General features: G+C 45.3%; 1 protein-coding gene across 4 annotated transcripts in view; it reads right to left on the reverse strand.

Moving 5' to 3' along the window:
- The window catches only part of FRMD4A (FERM domain containing 4A), a 208,531-nt gene that overhangs the window by 176,384 nt on the left and 11,257 nt on the right, over positions 1-20,890 (reverse strand). For 2 of the 4 annotated variants that reach the window (XM_050708274.1, XM_035549540.2), the window contains exon 1: positions 19,261-19,479. The exons of 1 other annotated variant lie outside the window; for it this stretch is intronic. In XM_050708274.1, coding sequence (XP_050564231.1) covers positions 19,261-19,353 — 93 coding nt within the window. In that variant the 5' untranslated portion in view covers positions 19,354-19,479. Of the gene's footprint in view, positions 1-19,260; positions 19,484-20,890 lie in introns of those variants that run through there. One more of the 4 variants, XM_035549545.2, reaches the window with a different exon arrangement.

Raw genomic sequence — 20,890 nt, forward strand, 5'->3', positions numbered from 1 at the left:
TATTTATTTATTTATGTTTGACTAAATTCTTCTGCTCCTTCTCCTATGCTCCTTCTGCTAAGGTTTAATAACCAGGTGGGGAAACTGAGGTGGAATTGTTTTTACCAAACCACAGAACAAATCAGCAATCTTGGCAAATGCTGTCTTTTTTCACTCATTTCACCCTCCCTATAAAGGATTGTTCAGGAAAAGGACTTGCAAGGAGCCAGATGGGGATTGCCTACATGGAGGCATTTTGTAGAGGGTTAGACAGGACAACCCCAATTTGAGCTGAAATTTTGAGGGACCTGCAAACGCTGAGCCCCTAAAACATCAGATGCTGGGTTCTCATATAACGGAGCTGAGAAGCTACCATTTTCCCAAAGTCTCCATGGTTTTTCTCTGATTTAACTCCCTGGATGGGGAAGGAGCAGGGACATTCATTACTGTCGGGTTTTCCATAGCCTTGTCCCAAGCTGACCCCAACCATGGTTTGATCTTTGAGGACTGGAAGGCACAAAGCAAGTGGTGCATCATGACCACAACGTGAGGATGCTCATCAGCCCATTGACAAGGAGGTGAAGGGCCAGGAAAATTACAGCTGCCAAATTCACGTTTTCAACATAATTGCTTCTTCAGTGCACCATTTTTAGAGTGGCATCATAAAAAAAAATATTTATTTCAACCTTATTATATGCTATTTATCCTGCAAAGTGTTATTTTCTTTCCTCCTCCCTCTGACCCCATGTGTCTGTTTTCTTGGTGTCCAGCCTCTGTTCCTAGTCCCTCCTTGCTCATCCTCTCAATGATTTCTTTGCCTGCCTGTAAACTAGGTAACACACTGCCTCTGTTTGTAGCGAGGTAGACAAGGGACCAGGAACTATAAAGCCTCATTTGGAAGAAAGATATTTTTTATATAGCTTGACAAGACAATACTTGCCCCAGGCTACAGCCTAGCGTATAAGATCTCTGCCTGGGACCACAAGAGAGGAAAAGAAAGAAATGTGTTTGATAAAGGAAAACAGAAGGGGGAAGAAACCATCGCGAGTGATTGCTCTGGGATGTGATCTAACCCCTTTGGTATTCTGCAAGGGGGAGAGGAGGGGAAATGGAGGATATGCCACAGGTTTAAAATTAGCTGCTCCACATGTGCATTTGGTCTTTCCGTGTGTTCGAAAGGAGACTTTTGGCCCCCTGTCCCAGCTTGGTAATTACTCAACAGATGAAGGCAGCTCTGAAGGAGCATTTTCACTCCGCTGATGACATAATCAGACTTTCAGAAAACACTTTCCCTACATATTTATTTAACTGATAGACTGGAGCAGGCTCCTTAGGAGTCACTTGAGTCTATAGGAGGCCCGGCGAGCATCTGAATGTATAGATTTACCTCCATGATTAGAGCAGATTGTTTGGTTTCCTGCAGAGGTTTTCCTGCTGATTAGACACATACTATTTTTGAGGGGGTAAAAGCTGCCTGAATACAGATTACCCGGCCCAGCTAGCAGCTTCCGAGGGAACTGCAGCCCTGGATGTTTCTCAGGCAAAGGCAGACCTGTCCCCTCCAGACCCTAGCAGCTCTGGACCCTGAGGGGGAAATCAGTCCTGGGAACCCTCCCCCAGGAGGGTGCAAACTGTCTTACCGTGGATTCAGCAAAATAAGGTAGGTTTGTGATGAAATTCTTTTCTGGAAGCACATAGTAGAAGGTGCAAATGTGTATCCAAAGAGGCCAGAAGGAGTCCTTGCTACAGGGAGCAGCAGAAGTGAGAACAGTAATAAATGAACGAGACTCAATGACTTGGCTCTTCCGCTGGAGTACATGCTAAATCCCTTCTGTAAAATCATCTTACATTTCTATAAAACACAGTTAGTTTCACCTTTTCTGAGTTCAGTTAGGAAAAAAAAAGGTTCTTTGCACTCTACATAGATCTATAGATATTTGTAGGTCCTTCCAACACAGCCTCTCTAATTATGCACTGATTATTTCCCACTGTCTCTGAGAAAATGTCAGGCAAAACATTTACTACAAAACCTCCCACGTTTTACTGACAGTCCAAGGGCTGTTACTAGGGTCTAAAAATAGCTCCTTATTTTCCACAAAAAAAAAAAGAAGAAAAGAAAAAAAGAAAAAAAAAGAAAAACCCACTGGGCTGCTGCCTTGTTTCACAGGGCTGTCACTGAAGGCTGAGGTTGGGTTTCTCTGCCCAACCCCATCACTGAGCTCCTCCTCACCATGGTCCCTTGACAGCCACACCAGTGTTGATGTAGGTTGATGCTGCCTGCCCTGGGAGCTCAGGAGATGAATCTACATTTTTCCTTTAGACAGATGTTATGTTCTGCCCTCAGAAGGAGAAGTGCAGCATTAATCTCCAGTGCTCTTTCGAGTAAGTCCCTACCCACAACTTTCCAGTGGGTGTGGATGTGCCTGGGGGTGTTGACAGACAGATGAGCTGGGTGGAGGGCGGCTTCCTTTGAGCTTGCTGTGGATGTACCAGAAATATCCTGTTTCTGCTCAGCATATGGCCCCAACGGTCCCTGCAGCTCCAGGCCAATGGGCTCTTTTAAGTCTTATTTCAAATCCATTATCCTTTTTGATCTTTATTTCTCTATAATGTTAAGAGGATAAATGTTGTTAGATCTTCCTGTGTAAAGTTCCCTTTCATGTGGAAGCTTCATGCTTTCTTGTGTTGGATTTTTTTTGTTCTTTTTTCTTTTTTTCCAACAATCGTTTTCTTGGAAATCTTGTGTTTTCTGAGATGTTTTGCTAGCTGCATTTTCCTCCTCATACCTTAATGACACATCATCTTCTTGGCTGATGAGACAGAATCAGAGAGGGATGACCCACTGTCAAGTGCAAAAACACATGGGAAAGGAGCTACCACCTTCCTTCATGTGTGCCTACAGCCAGGACCCTTGGTGGGGGCTTACAAAAGTCAGCTCCCTCCCATAACTGCTCTGGACCACAAACTCCGGAGAGATTTCCAGATGGGCGTTGGGTTCCAAATCCCTTTGAGAGTCTGAGCCTCTGGGTTTGCCCTGTTCCCACCCCAACCAAGGTGGTCTCATCTCTTGGGTCAACCCATTTGGGCTTCTCCCTCTTTCCCCTGGCAAGTGGCCTCACCACCACCCAAGGAGGGACAGTGGAGGGTTTCTGTGTGTTCAGGTCAGTGCAGGCCAGTTGGAGCTTCCCCGAGTACAAGGACTGGATACCAGGGGCTTTATTTCTTGTAGCTTTGCCAGGTTTTGAAGTTTGTATAAGCAAACGTTGGAGGAAAGGGTTATAAAAGGAGCTTGGCATGGTGTTCAATTTGAAGAAGCAGATCCTCAGACTTCAAGGGCTATAACAGACAATATATATGTTCTAGGCAAAGGAAACTTACCTAAATTTAAAAAGAGAGTTAAAATCAAGTGTGGATATCTAGACTGGCCTGCTAAAGGCTTTGATCAAATGCCTGTGCCCATTAGAGCAATGAAAATGAAGAGTAACTCTGCTGACCCTGCAATCATTTTGGATTGCTGTAATATAATGAACATCATCTGGCTGGGCCATGAGACCTGGGCAATAATCCTGCTTGCACCTGTGCAGCATTGTATAGGGGGCACAAACCCTCCTAGTTCTCTTCTCTGGAGCTGCAGATCAAGAAGTCATTTTGGGGATTATTCTCCTGGAGATTTTCTGCCCTATGTAAATGTGAGAGACACGTCTGCATCACACCTTCTAACCTCACCCACCACATGTATCCCAGCCACAGATATAAAGAGCTTCCACCCCACACCCCCTGGCCACTGATAGCCAGGCAACTCTCTTGCAAAGAAAATGCCAGAAACTGAAGGCTTCTCTGCCAGTTGCGTTTTAAGATGAACATCATGAGTCAGAAACCCTGGCCAATTTCCTCAAGATGTTCTCACGAGCCCATATGGCCTAAAATGTTCCATAATGAAAAGAACTGCTGCTTTGCAGCAATAACTGAATGAAAATTTACTATTCCAGTCATCCACCTTGATCATAATATCTCTAAAGCTTTCTGAAAATGTGAAGTGCTCTGGCAGTGCTAAGTATTATCATTATGCGAACAGCAGCTCCTTCTGCGGCAGGCTGTACGTGTCCTCACTTTAGAGGGATTTTTATTGACTGACACAGGAGAGTATGTCATATCCTCAAATCATACACATTTAATTTCCTAAAGTAAGCTACGTTAGTGATTTAACAAGGTTTAAAAGTAAGCGAGTACCACGAAGCTGGGCTTGTACTTGTCCCTAATGTTCAAACTGCTCAAGTGATTTCACTTCTACGGCGCAGAGATGTGAAAGAGATTGTGCAGAGGTTTGTTATTAAATCCTCTTTCTCTGTGAGTGCTGCAGTGAATGAGTCTGCGGGAGAGGATGTAGGTCAGAGCAATGTATTAAGTAAATAGTGCAGAACAGCCATGGAAAGTGAATGGCGAGATCTTAAATACGATTATTCACTTTGGAAACCCAAGCTTATGATCAACTCTGATCCCGCTGGGGACGGCAACGTCCTGTGACTGGGGTGCCCAGTCAAAGCCGTGCACACTCGCACATGCCCATCACCGCAAGGTTCATCATCGTGCTGCTCTCCGGTATTGTTTGCAGAAATGCTCAGGAGAATTACTTTTGGCCAGAAGGAAAGAAAAATATAAAAAAAATAAAAATCCCAGCCTGCTTAGGAAGCACATATAGACAGAGGGCAACGGAAAGCTCATCCAGCAGCTGAGCTGCTTTCCTTCCACGTTACTCACCGCTGTCTAAAATAGCCTTTGGCAAGGTTCGGGGGAAGCAATGTGAACCTCAGGCAAGGCTGTGTTTGTGCCGTCAGGCGGGCGCTGAATTTCAGATGAGATTGAACACACCTGGCTGCTCACCGAAGGAGTCACACCTGTTCAATTACACTTGTCTTGTTTCTAACTTTTCTTTATCCCTTTGGTAATTGGAGCAAGTATTTATATTTACTAGGGGTTCCCCAGTACCCACATATTCACATAATTTCTAATTATACATTTAGTATGTGCTTCTAACCCTTATCAGAAGATGCTGGACAAGCTGTTGAAAGTCCATGGCCTTGGCCGTGGTTTGGAGGACACATTGCTGCACGTTGCAGGTGTCTTCCAACCGGCGCTATTTGCCTTGGGGAGAAGACAAATCTGGTGGCTCATAAAAAGCCAGTCTGCAGTTTTGCCCTATGGCAAGAAGGATAATTTAATAAAGGGCGGCCTTGCTGTCTATGTACAAATGTCCTGTTTCAGTAGAACATTTTCTTATAACTACTCCTGCAGATATATTTAAGTAGTCTGTCTGATTCAGACCCTGTGGTAACACTCGCAGCATTCAGCGACTAATACAAAGTCTGTTCTGTTCACAGACAAGAGCTGAGCATTTCATTAAAGAGAAGGAGGGCAAAGGGAACATATTTTAGAAAATCAATGGACCAGATTTCTCACGTTTGATGTTGCTTATGGGTTGGAAAGCCTGCTGCTGTCTAAGTTAAAGCACATATGTTTAATTTATTCTGAAGCTCCTTATACATGATCATTTCAAATAAATGCCTGCTGGTTAGGATGTAATAGTCACTGGGCAGAGAGGAAGGATATAATATAAGCAGGTCAAATTTGACCTTCCAAGTAGCAATGAGAAGGAATCTGGTCCTATTCCAGAAAAGTCATCAGTTTCCTGAATAACATTAGACAAGTCACATAACTTTATGGGTCTCCATTTCCTCAGTAGATTAATTCACTGGCATTTGTCAGGTGCTATGAAATATCATGGGAGTTCTTTTACATTAAAAAATAAATATGTGTTCAGCCTGCTGGAAAGCCAAAAGGTCCTATTCTGCAAGAGTTATGTAGCAAAAAACAGAAATACTGACGATATCTTTGATCCATAATGCACTGTCTGCATTGAAAGATCCTACACTGATTATCAAAATAGGCACAACTGTGGGTGAATAAATGATCCCCAAGGCGAAGACTGGTTATGTACATACACACCCCCTGTGGTAGCAGCACTGTATACATCCAGGTGGTGCTAAAGACACGTGGGGAGGGTGCCGTGGGGGAAGGTGATGGCTCTGCTGACTCTGGAGTACAGAGGTCCCGGGGAAACCATGGCCTGAGCTGTTAACACCACAAAGCATGATGCCTGAGCACTCATTCATGGCATCTCCATGGGGCTGACACATGGGACTGGTGTGGTTATCTCTGTTGCCACAGAACAATTAATCTGCAGATGGGAAACTTGGGAGTCAGCGCAAGGGGATTAAAGTACGGCAGCAGATCCTCACACAGAGAACATCTCCCCAGCTGGGACCAGTCAGACCTTCTCAGCAGAGCATGAGAGCTGACCTCTACCCCATTTACTCCCGAAACACAGACCCCTGTGGTTGATGTTAATGGAAAATCTCCATTTGCGTTGCAGGACAGCACTGGATCCGTGCCATCTGAAGTGATAATGCACACACAGTTGACAGAAGATGATAACTTGCGCTTACGTTGCTGCTCAACTTAAAACCCTGTACAAACATCAGTCTCTATTGCCTCACGATGCCTTGGGAGATTTGCATCTTTGTTCTGCCACCAGAGCTGTGGATAATCTGGGACAAGAGGCCTGATGTGCCTGCATGGGACAGCCAGTCGCTGGTTTCCCCTTTCTCCAGCTATTTTCTGTAGCCGCTGTTAAACCCACGTACCCACCAGCATACCCAGACAGGGCTCCAGGAGGTATAAATAGCAGCCCAGACTCTGTCTGCAGAGGTGGAGTGCAGTTAATCAAACTCCCCCATGCTCTGTCTTCAACCTGATGATTTACAGTGTGGAATTCAAACTCACTGCCTTGCTTGTTTGCTAATACGTCTGGAAAATGGATCGAAAACTGACGGATCGAAGCAGCAAGTCAGTCACCTCATTGTCTCTATGGACAGAAGACCGAAGCTGTTCAGAAGTTAAAACAAAGAGGATTTACACTCTTGACTTGGAAATTTATGACTCATTCCCATTTCGGTCGTTGTTCGAAGCGGCTGTCATTTCCCCTGCCCCCAAAACAGCCAAGCCATAAAAAATAAAACCCATAAACTCTTTGCTGTCCTTATCTCGATGCACAAAGAATTCAAATGTTCACGTTGCTAACTGAAACTTGACTTCCTGTTATTAAGAAGGACATCCTAGTATTTAAAAACATGAGATTTTTATTTTTTTCCCCTTCTTCAATCCAGGCAGAATGTCTAATGGTTCTGGGGTTTGTTTCCTGCATGTAATTAAGTAGGTCACAGCTGCAAAGCAAGAGAACAAGAAAATATTCAGATCACACAAAGCCAAGAATGATTAAATCATTTGCAGCTGAAGGATATGGCAGATTTTTTTTTTTTTTTTTTTTTTTTTTTTTAAGAAGCCTCAAGTCTAAGGAAAACAAGTGCAGGAACTTTTAAGAGAATGATGAACTTGGAAGTTCTGCCCAAGCGCCACAGTAGCTTGGAAAGAAAGAGTGATCAAAACCCAGTTAATGTTGTTCATAAGTCGAATAGCTTTCTGCGGTTGAAACGAACTCACTTCGTCACTGCTCAGGGCCATATATTCCACCCCTTCAGTTCTCTTTGAACCACATGTAAAAGCACCCTAATTTCTCCTGGGTGGTTGCCACCAGGCCAGATGTGGCAGAGCCCTCCGTGTTGGCCTGAAATGCCATGCTCTGCCTCTCCGGTAGGTCAGATGCAGCACACACACCCTGTGCCACTCCAGACACAATTCGGTCACACCACAGTCTCTTCCCATGCTGGAAGGTCCCATGGGGCTGAAGGTCCTTTGGTCTGCACTCGTAGCTCTTGGTGTCACCCCGTTTTGGCTCCCACTCCATCTTCGTTTAGGATGGTGAGCTGCTCTTGGTACCTACATGACTACCTTCATCCCACAGACAAGTAGCAGGGCATGGGCCTTCACCCTTAATGAGCCATTCACACATGGGTTGAAGAAACCCTAAGAGCAGGGTTAGGATCTGGGGTTCATCCTCATCCCAGAGAAGCATCAGCTAACAAAGTCATGTCACAGCCTTGCAAAACAGGGAAAAGCTTCCACCACAGAGCTGAGGTGTCCATCTGTGTGAACTGGGCACTTCAAGACGAAGTTGGTCCTATCTGACCTCATTTGGGTTATTACAGGATTCAGAAGGAGAATAGATAACTGTACATTCCCATCATGATGCTTTTTGAGGGTGCATTTGCCTAGGCTTTGGTATAAACCAGAGCAACACCAGCACTCCTCCAAGACATTGCTCAGGCAAAACAGGGAATGGAGAACAACATCCCTGCCACCCTCACCTTGCCCAGGTACAGTCCTTGGGATCACTCTGCACCTTCATGAAAAGGAGATGAAGCAGGATGCTCAGACATGAACATATTAAACCACAGCCTAGGTCTAAAGGGCAATGGAGACATGTTCCAAATGCATTGTAGCTCTAACAACAGGGTTGTTATTCTGGACAGTGAGAGAAATGGTCTTTGGGAGGATTTACGTTTGAAACCCACCAAAATCAACAGTACATAGGGCAGTGGTGCAGTCAGACAAGGAGCACTGCCTTGGGAGGGAGCACCCTCTCAGACTGATTTCAAAACAATGTTTTAGTTTTGTCAGAAAAGTGGTTAAGACAGCACAGAATAACAGCAACGAAAACATATCGTTGTTTCTATAAAACCGTGATCACAGGAGACACAAACCCCAGTGATTTTAAATTGCCGATGACCTCATGTTTTCTCAAGCTCTGACTGGGGAGCTGTGATGGGAACGAAAAGCCCACGTCAATGGTATTCTGGGCTCTGTCCCTGTCTGACCGGACATGATCAGTTCACTCCGGGATAAGGGAACGTGGACCTTTTTGTGTGAGCATTTCTTGGCTTGGCAAGCTAGGAACTCAGGGGGGAGAGAGGGTCACAGCCTCCCTGATGGGCGAGCATTACGAAACACAAACAACGAAGGGTTTCTTAGAGCTTGGTCCCTGGGGAATTTGAGGCCAGTCCTGCAGTCTCTCCTTGCAAAGCGCTGACCTCGTGGGAGAGGGACTGCACGCAGGAGCATGGTGACACATATGAGGGGATGCAGAAGATGCCTGGTCCATCTTCATGTGATTTGGGACATCTGGAGTTGTGGGCTTCTGTCTGGAGTTTCTTTAAAAGATGCCAAATTTCAGAAAGTTTTGCTCCTTCCCTCTGAAACAGGGATGGAGGTCTCCTGGGGAAGGGAAGTTGTCGGCTTCATCAGCGCCGGGCTCTGTAGGGAGTGTTCAGAGACCTCACAGCATCTCTTGGCCTTTGCAGGAAAACATTCATGCTGCCCACACCCTTGTCCTGAATCTTTCAGCAATTTCCCTTCCAAATGCGGGTGGATAACAGACCCCATGGGTTAGCACAAAACAAAGCTCAAGGGCAAAAGATTTTCAAAACGCTGCCGTGACTCTGAGCTTGGCCAGCGCTGCGCGACCTGCTGCGACTGATTTTTAAGGAAAAGGGGCTAAATCGTCATCTGGCATCAGCCTACTTATCTTTTCCCTGGCAGCAGCCCCCAGAAGCTGGAATTTGGCCCCAAGGCCATTTTAACCGCTCTCCGGTGACTGATTAGATGCGCTGGCATGCGCTAACATAACTGAGCTGACTGTGCTCTTAAAAATCAACGTCCTCTGTTTTTATGACTCTTCTTGGCCAGGTTCCCACGTGCTGTAACTGAAGCAAATCCTTTTTTCATCTGCAGGAAACTGCCACTATTGGTGCATTTGAAAGTTTACAGGAGGATACTAGATGGCTGCCTTAGCAAAGTCAAGGATGGAAAAAAAGGAAGCTTTCCAACAATTCAGTGTGGAAATTATGAAAATTGGAAGGCCTCCTCCCAGTCCCTGGTGTGGTTTGCAGCACGGGCTGGGTGGAGAGATGCTGGAGAAGGAGGAAGGGAGTGTGGATGTGCATTTCCAGCCATCAGGAGCCCTAAAGCTTGATCCTGCTTGAAACTCACCCAGATTAGGACAGTGTCACCAATTCACCTTGGCTCTTACTCTGAAAGCATCCTGGCTGCCAAGCAGGAATGACAGTACTGGCTGGGTCTTGTAGAGCTTGGTGAAGGTTAATGTCTGTAGAGCCCTTAGAAGATGTAAAGCCCTACATATTGTAAGAAATCATTTTTAAGTGTGGCCTAGGGTTGCCAAGCTTCCCTCTTGCAGTACCCTATCTGTCATATTAGCCTTGACAGGTTTTCTTGGCTGATATTTTCAAAAACTAGGAACTTCATGCTTTGCCCTTAGGTGGGCAAGGGTAACAGCTCTGAGCTCAGCTCCGAGGAACGGAGAGCCTGTGAAACATTCACTACTTGCTCTTCTTGTTTTTCTGTGAAAATCTGGACCTTCTAAAGAGGACAAACTACCTACCATCTGTGGGGTTTTAACTTTGCTCCTTCTCCTCCCTGCTGTCTGCTGAAGCATTCAGATTGATTAAGGGAAGACTGATGGACAGAAAGTCACTTGTTGCTGTCCTCATTCAGCTTACCGAGATACTCCAAAGCATTGTGGATAATACTACAACCCATGCAAGACAACCCTTGTGGTTAGGGGTTTACTATGGCTACTGACTGTGTATCAAAAGGATTAACTGAAGGAAGATGTTAGGGAGTTTTTTTGGAGTGCTGTGGAGGAGGAAAAGGATGTTAGCTTTCTCTCTGAAGAGCAGTCTTGTCCCACAGGTAATACTGATCAAGGGGAGCACACTGATCCTGTGCTCTTCCCCTAAGCATCTCAAAGTGCTGTTACCCAACAAAATCTCAGCATCTATTTCAGATGCAGTAAACATAGGCACCTATGCAGAGAAACTGATATGGCATACATGTTGCTCTGAATGTTGGGTTATAGCTATCCTGTAATAAAAGAGAGGCAACTGGAGGAAGTGCAAATACAGAATCCGATCCCTTTCCTATTTCCCCAGCTGCTCCGTATGCAGATGAGGTATCTGGCACTTTACCAAGCCCTCAGTAATAAAGTTGTGCATTTTAATGATCATCAAAGTGAGGTAGCACTTACCTCAAGCCTGTAAGAAGAAAAATGTGGAAGATTAACCCTGAAGATGGCCATGGGGCTGTCCTTCAGAGCAGGCTCAGGCATTTCCTCAGGGTCTCTGAATACAAATATCTCCAAAAGAAGCAGCAAGCACCACAAGCTTCCCAAGCCAGATGCAAACACAGAGACTCCCAAAATTGAATGACTGCTTCTGCTATCTGTGGAGATGCTGATATCTGAGCTGGGCTAGCCTGGATGCCCCAACTGGATCTGGTCTCCAGGAGTGAGCATGCAGAGCAGAAATGGTAGCCAGTGTTCATCTCCTCTAAATGGAAAAGTTTTTGTTCCCCCTACAAGCTAATGGAAGACGGATGTCAACACAGAGGGCAATTCATCCCATCTTAAATTGGTTTTGAAGATATGAGGATGGGTTGTCATCAAAAGAAACACATTACTCTCTTCTTTTTCTACTAAAGATGCCTAAAGGGGTAGTAAAACCTCTTACTGTTGCATGAGATAAACTTGTAAAAGAAGGCTGGATGAAGTTGAAGACAGTTGATGTGGGGAATACAAACCAGCCAACCAGGACATAAACTCCTGCCTTAAATATCTTTTAGATGAGTTTCTCCAAAGCACATATCATCTTATAAGTCATCTGTTGGGAGTTAGCAGGGTGGAAACTCCCTGTGGCAGAAACTTTTGAGCTAAGGTTGGTTGGGTTCACTCTTGCAGCGATTTCTATTCTGAACTGCAAGTATTTGCAGTATCACAGTATTTGTTCTGCATGTCGATCTCCAAAGGGTGGATGCTTAGTGCAACAACATTAATTGCAGGTTATCAGTCCTTAGCTCTACTTTCACAGAGAGTTTACTTTTTCTGTGATGATGCAAAACATGGAGAGAAAATAGACATCCTCGTTCCCACACCATCAAGTCTTGGCGGCTTTTATAGAGGCAGTACTGGAAGCTAAGATGAATTTCAACCTCGGCTAAGAAGCTGGCTCACTTATTTCAAAGCCTGCGCAACCCTAATTACACCTTCTAAATATATTCCAGAAGTACAGCTGGATTGTGGAGTGTGTGAGGGTGACTAAATCGCATCATTTGTGGCCCATTATCTTTTCAAAAGCTTTTCATGTGGTATCATTGGGAAGTGGAGACTAATTGCGCTCCTTGCCTGTGCAATTTGGAGAGTTTGCTACTTCAGTCCCAACAAGAAAAATTAAAGTGTAAGAATCACTTGTATCCATCTGCTGGTAGAATGAAAAGTCACCATTTCTTTGATGCCACTAAAAATGACTGAGACAATGAAGATAATATATATTTCACCAGAAAATAAGCTAAGCTCAGACAGTCTGACCATAAGTTTTGAAGCGTATTTGAAATTTGAAATTGAAGCCCAACTTTCCAAAATTCTTGAATCAGCAAAATAGAAAGTGCGTGACTGCCTTCGGAACAGATTTCTTTTTGGTCTGAACAGCCTCTTTTATGACTTTTATTGGGCTGGTTAGAGGGGTCTGGGTGCTTGTGAGCTTCACTGAAGCTGCTGCTGCTATTTAATCAGCCTTGTATTGGTGCCTGGCTTGCAACAGAGATGTGCCAAGAGAAAATGGGAAAGCTCTATGAAGGCTAAGCTCTGAAGGCTGAGTTGGTGCTCTTCCACCTTTCTTTTTCCATGTAAGATCATTTACTATATCATGAACTAAATAGATGAAAAAATTGATCAAGATATTAAAAACTAGAAAAATGCATGCATTGTACTTTGCACTTGATGCCTGAAAATGTTGTTCGTTCAGGAGATAGTTCAAGCAACATTTAAGCAACTCCTTCTACGGATCACAGATTGATGAAGTCTAGAGGCATTCTGTCTGGACCTTCAAGTCTAGCAGAAGGCATGTCTAAGTCTTTCTAGGGATGAGCCCTGGCTGGATGCTGAGTTAGGACTAGTCTTCAGGATGCGGCAGACTGGAAGCTCACAAATGAGTAAGGAATTTCAAATACACAAGCTACCACTTTGCATTATCTTTTACTTGTTGACCTTGCATGAAACTCAGTCTTTGTATGGAAAAGCCTTTTAGGAGGTTTCCTCTAGGGGTGTAGTTCCTGCCTTTTGGACTGTAGAACACTACCTTGAGGCAACTGGTTTGGTGCTAAACCGTCACATCTCCTGAGCTTTGGGCTGCTGGTAGGCTGCACGATCCAGGCATGGTACTAGTTGCAGGCTGGTTAGCTGGATGGCCAAAAGGTTCCATGAACTACTGGAGACTTTCCACAGCCCTCCTGCTCCAAACCCATATAACTGAATTTGCGTGACCACCCTCTCCCTTCACCCAGATCCAGAAAAAAAAAAAAAAGAAAAAAAAAAGAATCAGCTCATTTTTGGCTCTGACCTCTGCTGCCTGCCCTGCTCTTTCTTGTCCCCTGCCCTGCCCTTGCTCTCCCAGGGTCTGGCCAACATGAAGGCAACAAATGCCAAACTCTAATGAAAAAAATCTTTTCATTTTCTGATAAAAACAAGATTCCAAAGCACTGGAAATTTCACAGAAGTGCCTCTGCTCATGAGGACTCCAGGCTTTGAGAACTTCTGATAATTCAATTAAGCTCCAACCGTTTGAAAACCAATTTGAGCAGTATCCCGGTTCCTAGCTCTGCAGAGTTCACCAGTCACTATCTATTAGCCTCTGCTGCACTCTCACCTCTTGCACTCTTAACCTGCTTAAATATGGGGGGGATAAAGTCTGGCACAGCTCCTGATCTGTTCCACGAAAAGTCTGTTTTGATTTGTTACACCTTTTAGAAATGTCACAAAACATTACAACTTCCAGACACCTGAGAGCGTGTGCCAAGCATTTGTCTGTCTAGGTAGAGTTCAAATTAAACCAATTCCCCCCAAATACTTGTGAACAGGTCAGGAAAGATAAAGCTCAGATGAAGCAGATAAAATTGATGTTCTGGCAGTCACAAATGATTATATCAGAGCATTATACAGGTGACAGTTTTGCTACTTAAGCTTATCCTCTTATTCATTTTTTTTTGACACAATTATTTGTCTATAGGACTGGTGAATAATTCATTGCAAATAAACTGTGTTGCAAAATGTTGCCTGTTATTTTTCCACTGCCCTAAGTTTGTATATTAGATTCATCAACTTGAGACTTGAGTAACTTCATGAGAAAAGCTAAAACAACAGTTCTTTGCTTCAAGGTCTCCCTTCTCTCTTGAGCAACTTTTACACTCAATTATCTACTGCTCTTTTGCTATCCACAGTACCTGAGTAATTCTGCTGTCACCTTGGCAGTCTATCAGATGGTAGTGATGCTGTCAAGGTAAGAGGCATGTCCAAAAAATGTCACTGAAACAAAAGTCTGCAGAACCTGCATGCCAGGGTTAAGAGTTTGCAATCAAATAGCACGAACTGGAAAGATCAACTTCCCCTGGAGCACTTGCTTAGTCGTGATGTCAGAGTGAGCGCTGGCAGCATCACTCAGAGCTTTGCACGAGAGAGTTTAACAAATGAGGACCACAGCACCACGAATGCCGTGAGATCTGCCTTGTTCCACCCTGGTACAACCCTCACTACAGCCCTTTGTGTGAGAGGTTTCCAACCACTCTGCTCTTAAATGCGTGCTGGAAAATTATTAATAACAAGCCAAAGGCTGAATTATGTTTTGTACAGTAGGAAAAGAAAATCAATAACTCAGTAATAATTTGTGCAGTAGCAATACACACCACAACTCTTTTGCTGGATTTGCTTGAAGGCAACCTACTTTCTTGCCAAAAGCAAAGGTCGCCATAAGCTGCAGAACAGCGTGGGAAAACCTGCCTCAGACTTGGCCTGCAGAGCAGAGAGACTGATTTTTTCTTCTTTTTTATTTTTTTTTCAGCCCTGGGTTCTCTCTTCTCAAGAGAAATTTATTTATAGGAGGAATGACGTTTCCTGCTGCATTCTTAACGTGCTTGCAGCTTGGGGTAAGAACATGGGAGCTTTGTCTTTCACCATCTGTTTTTTTTATGGCAGTAAATATCCATTTACAGATTTATCTCTGCCCAATGTGTTATAAAGTCATGATACGAATGAGTGTTCGTGGATATCCATTCAGAGCAAAAGTGTCAAAGGTAAATACCAGTCCTGGTTCCATGTAGATTTGCACATGTGTATTGGGCAGTGGAGTTCTGGCTTGCGGCTGTGGAGGCGTTTTTAATCTTGGCTTACCTTGTTCAGGGGCACAAGAAATAAACAGAAGTGATCGAGACTGAAATCCTGCTGAGCTGCAAGCATCCATCGATATAGCTGGGTACAGGGCCTTTGATTTATTATAGCTGAGAACTGGGACTTAAAGCCGGGGTGAAAACTGCAAGACCTAATTTAGAATGGCTTTTCCAGCCATATCACTTCCAGCTTGGTTTATTTCTTACAGCACTTCGTTTAGTCTGGAGATGGCCTCCTTTTTTTACACAGCATCTGTAATACTATCCTTTGGGCCTTGAAGGCAGAAGAGAGGGCAGACTCATTCTTTTTTTTTTTTTTTTTTTTTTTTTTTAAATCCAAGAAAGCTGCATGCTTTCTCTAGGTTTTCTAACTCGAAAAACAATGCCTTGCGCTTATGGTGAGAAACATTCCCGTGGCTGGAAAATAGCCAGCGAGGTCTTGAGAGAGGGAGCAAGTATGTGCTCCTCTTTGCCAGTGCCTTGCAAGAGCGGACAGCGATCTCTGAATGGAGCTCAGCATTTGTTAGGCATTAGCAGGCCTCTATTCATCTTCCTCTCACACACATCCGCAGCACATGGATGTAATAAAGATAGCTCGCAGGCACAAACCGTCTCGCATTAATAATGCAAAGGGACTACGTACTTAACGTCTGCTGGTGGGGGAAGGAGAGCCAGAGAGGGATGGCCTGGTAGGAAGGGCTCTGTGCTAAGGAATGGTGTGTGAGGGGTGGGATTCACGCCAGCTGAGTGGGGTGTCCCCTTCCGACCACTGTGTCCTTGGTCCTTTGCTGACCAAAGGAGAGCTGGCTTGGGCTTATGGAGGTGTTAACTCAGCCAGACATTGGCGGTCGGGAGACCACAGCATCCTCTGCAGAGCACTTTGCCTCTGCAGTGAGGTGCTGGCCAGGGTGGAGACATCTCATAGACATCCACATTGACTTAGGTAAGCCTAAATCATCAGCTTCTGCTGTGCTTAATTTTGTCATGGTTGACATGTTTGGTGGTACCTCATGGACGCTGAGCTTAGAAACACAGCTTCTGTGTGGTTTCAGGACCCAAATGTAGGGGATCGGTGCCTGCCAGCCCTACCTTGTAGGGAAAGGGAGCACTATGCTGTGTTTTGACCAAGTTGACCACCACCTCCTACCTCATGGGCCATTTTCCTGATGGAGCAGCCCTGTGACAAGGCAGAGAGAATAATGACAAGAAAAGAGATTTAGGACCTAAAAAAAAAGAGCTGGTTGCAAAGATCATCATACCAAATTCCCCAGCATAACTCACAGGAAGGCTCCAGTGTTTGCCTAACCAGAAGCTTAAACCACCCCAACCCTAGGTCAGAGAGTGGGAAGAAGAGAAATAAACTGTGGATGCAAGCAAAAATAAAACAACACAAAGCCCTCTGAGAGCAGCAGGTTCCTGGGCTGTGGCCACGTGCCTCCGCCCACCCACCCACTTTATTTCTGCCCTTGTTGATGGGCTTCCAGCCAGCTCAAAACCCCTGGGGACGACACCAGGCACTGTGCTGGCACCGATGGCACACTGCCCCTTGCCATCTGTGAAGCACAGTGAGGATGAGAGACGAGTGTTACATGTCAGCTTTAGCTGTCCTGTGCATGAGCTACGACTTTTGCCCATGTTTTGGCACTTGTGATTAATCGCCCTCGCTTCCTATACCCACACCCCATTTCTTGTCACTTGTGATTAATATCTTTCATTTCCTATGCACACGTCTATATATCGATGCATCCACCCATCCCTCTCTACGTGTGTCTGTGTTTTTTTCCCCCATTACATGTGTATGCCTGCCTGTGACGCAAACCACCACCATCTGCAGTCTGTTCTTGCCTCCTGTATAACTGATCATCAGGATCACCAGGTCCAACCACCAGCTTGACCTGCAAAGTCCCACCACTAAGTCATATCTCTTAGGGCCATGTCCACATATCTCTTAAATACCTCCAGGGGTGGGGACTCCACCACTTCTCTGGGCAGCCCGTTCCAATGTCACCCTCTCCATGAAGAAATCTTTCCTAATATCCAATCTGAGCCTACCCTGGTGCAACCTGAGACTGATCTACATGAAATTGTGCTCAGCCTCCAGCATCTCTGCTTGGCCATGGTGCTGGTTTCCTTCCAGCCAGGGAGAAAACATGCTAGAGATTGTTGGCCCCACAGCAGTGGAGAGCTTGCACCTTGTGGGAAGCCACCTTTGAAGAAGCTAGCAGATGCTTCTGCTCCCCTTGCTTGCAAGAGCAACCACAAAGTTATCTCCAGTGATCTGGGTGAACAAAATTACCTCTGTGGAGTGGCAATCCTTGCACTGTTGGGCATGGGGGACACAAATAAGACCCCTGCTCCCAAGGAAGGGTAAGACTGCAGGCAGGACAGCCTGCCCTGGCCCCTCTCAGGACCAGCATCTTTGAACCACAAAGCCCACATTTGCCAGGAGGGACATTTCTGAATGTGCTCCAGAGAAACAAACAACAACCAGACAATAGCAGACCAAAGCTGTGTGAATAATTGATTATTTTTGGTTTGCTTGACGGACTGGAAAGGCAAAGAAAATATGTTGCAGGTTGACACAAAGTGATTCTGCTTCCCCTTCCGCCAAATGCAGAAGGAAGAATAAAAGAGCGGCATTACATCTAACTGAAACGGTTTTTGACCTGCACTGAAATTTTGAGATATTTTTTCTTTTAAATCCCTTTTTGATCCCTTTAAAAGGAATCAAGACGTTCATCTGAATGAAATTACACCTCTGGAAAGAAAAAGTGAAAGAGAATTTGTTTTGCAGTGCCCCGGGCCATACTTTTGCTGAATGACACATGCAACAAACTCAAAGTAAACTCATAGGTGGCTTTGGCTGCCACGAAACTGCTTCTCAGCAACACAGGACAGCTTCGATTGAGGGTTTCCCTCAGCTTTGCCTGCAGCAGCTTGGAGCTGCAGAATTCCTGCAGGTGCCACCACACCCTGGCAGGGACCAGAGGGTCCTGAACCCTCATCCAGCCCATGCCCCAGTGCTCGTTGCCTCCAGCCCAGCACCATTTTGGTGATATTGTTGGTGTTAAGAAGAGGGGATATCGCTGATGACAAGCAAAGGGGGTGTACGAGGTGCCCGTCCCCCTGCCAGCCCTCCTGGAGGCAGCGTGCAATGCAAGGGCAGCCCCAAGAGCTGGGTTGTGCCAGCCTGGGCTCTCCCACACTGAGGAGATGCTTTCAGGAAATTAATGACGTAATTATGATGCTCAGCCCGGTTTATTAATTGGGAATGCCTCCTTGAGTCTGCGTGACAGCCAACTCCACCCTCTGCAGCTCCTGAGTTTTCGGATGCCGCTGTGCCATGCCGGAGGAATGGTGTCCCCCCACCACACATCCCCTGGGGAGCACCGCCACCAGGCACTGCCTGGGACCCACTGCTGCCCCCAAAACAGCAAGAAAGTGAAAGCATTGCTTGGCTGAGCAGGGACTGCCAGTTCCACGGTGTCATGCTGGTTGGAACTGATTAGGGTAACCCACCATGCACTGTATAACCCATACTGTGCTGTCACCCCTCCTTGTTATACATCTCTGCTGGGCCAGACCCTGGTGGGCATCTGCAACCACATTCAGTTACACAGAGCCCTTCTGCATCACCCCGAGCTTTCCAGTGGTATTTGTTAGCTGACATTGTCATTTGCTCCTCGCTACTCCTGGTGGTGGCTGCCATGCACCATCACCCTGCCTCAACAGGTACTGGTTCTCAGAAACCACCTTCTGTAGCAGTGATTGCCTCCAAACATCATCACAGAGCCTCTGACCAGTTGTAATGACTGCATGCTATCACATCATTCCTGTTGGCACCCATTAATGCCTTAAATTATCACACAGCACCAGTACTAATTCCTGTACAACCCCACACACGTCCCACCAGCAGCAATTTCTGTGCACCGTGGCATAACCCCTGTTAGCTCCGACTGTTAACAGGGCAGGCAATTGCTATCAAATGGCACCCTCCTCCTTCTCTGGGCATGCATTCAGTACAAAGAAATCGTGGCTTACCCTCTCCACACTGCGTCTCCTCAGTGATCCATATGGTATTTTGAATAAAAGTCTTCGGGTCCTACCCGGAGTCACAGCTGTCTGCACTACCATAGTGCGGAGCTAAACTCGTGTGTGTGTGTCTGTGCGTGTGTAATAGAGAGGGAGTTCACAGCACACACACACACAAGCTTCCTTTGAAATAACTTACAGTCTCATCGAGATTTCCCAACTATCAAATAGCTGAGTGGGTTTTCACATCAGACCGTATGAGTCAAGATGTGGCTTGTTTGAAAGAAGGAGGGGGGGGAAGAGAGGGAAAAATGAAAAAAAAAAAAAAAAAAGGAAAACCCAAGCCTTGTAACCTTAACAACATGTTTCAAGCAGCGTATCTTTAGCTCCCTTCTGTTTCTCGGTGTAGTTTGCTCAGCAGGATTGCTGTGCCACAGAGGTGGAAGAATTAAGCTTCTGGGGAGAATGTTCCAAAAATGTCAAGCTTGCTTCTTGTTGCTCCAGATGGTAACCAGGTCAGTTGTCTAATCAAAGCTCTATCAGACTTATTATACATTTTGTCATGTGACTGCAGACCCCTCTGGTTTGCTGTACAGTCGATCACATGTTCACCTCAAAAAGAATATCTGGTGTATCACCATCTGGTGCAGAGATTAATGTTAAATCCTATGTTCAGATATTCCTCTCCCCTAGACGCTGGAGAGCACATGCACAGAGCTAACAGAGCCCCTGGGCTGCTCAGTTAGACACAGGCACTCATGGGTTAAGGCTCCATGCTGTGCATGGTGCAGCACAGCACATGCAGAAGTGCAAAGAGCACACGTTGCACTGATTTTCACTCTGTGCACATCTATGTCCATGAAAGCCTGCTCAGTGCTGCCTAAAACTCCTGTGTGTACTTACAGAAATTAGGGTTGTCTGTAAGAGTCAGTCTCACCACCTAATTCTTTTTTCTCTTCAAAAACCCCATTACAGAATAGCAGACGATGACATTTTCTTTCTGTGGAAGAGAAGTTCAAGACTATTTTTGCACTTTAAGTTGTACACAGGTGTTTGGTACACAGGCAACTCCTTTCCCTTCCCACAGACTTTCTGCAACACCAGGACCCCAAAAGCAACCTCAAAGCGCCAGGTATGATTTTACATTTTGGTAAAAAGTACGTTTTGGATGTTGTGTTCATTTTCATGCACAGTACAGGTACTGATCCAGACTTTTAGTGACCACATTTTAAAGTGACCGTGGGCATTGCAGGAGCTTCTCAATCCACCAGCTCCATAGTGCTGCTCTGAGCTTGCTTAGTAAAATGGAAAAGATGTTGGCCCACTCTCCTTCCCTTCGAGCTGTCTAGCTGGGAGACCAAATTCTGCTGAGCTACGGAGCCAATCCCTTCCTCCGTATATTGTTCTCATTTTAATGCAAAACTAAAAATACTTTGTTTTGATCGAAGTCCAAAAGGCAGGATGAAGGTGTTAGGGACATGACATTAAAGCAACTGTTTAGAATAGAGAAGAGAAGCTCTGTATCTGCTCAGCATATGTACATGCATTAAAACCAGTCAAAGAAAAAACCCAGAGGCTTGATGTGGGAAACTCTAAATATTAAAACAATCGGCCTTTGTTCATAATTAGTTCCATATGG

The sequence above is a fragment of the Cygnus atratus genome, chromosome 1 (assembly GCF_013377495.2).
Source record: "Cygnus atratus isolate AKBS03 ecotype Queensland, Australia chromosome 1, CAtr_DNAZoo_HiC_assembly, whole genome shotgun sequence".
Taxonomy (NCBI): domain Eukaryota; kingdom Metazoa; phylum Chordata; class Aves; order Anseriformes; family Anatidae; genus Cygnus; species Cygnus atratus.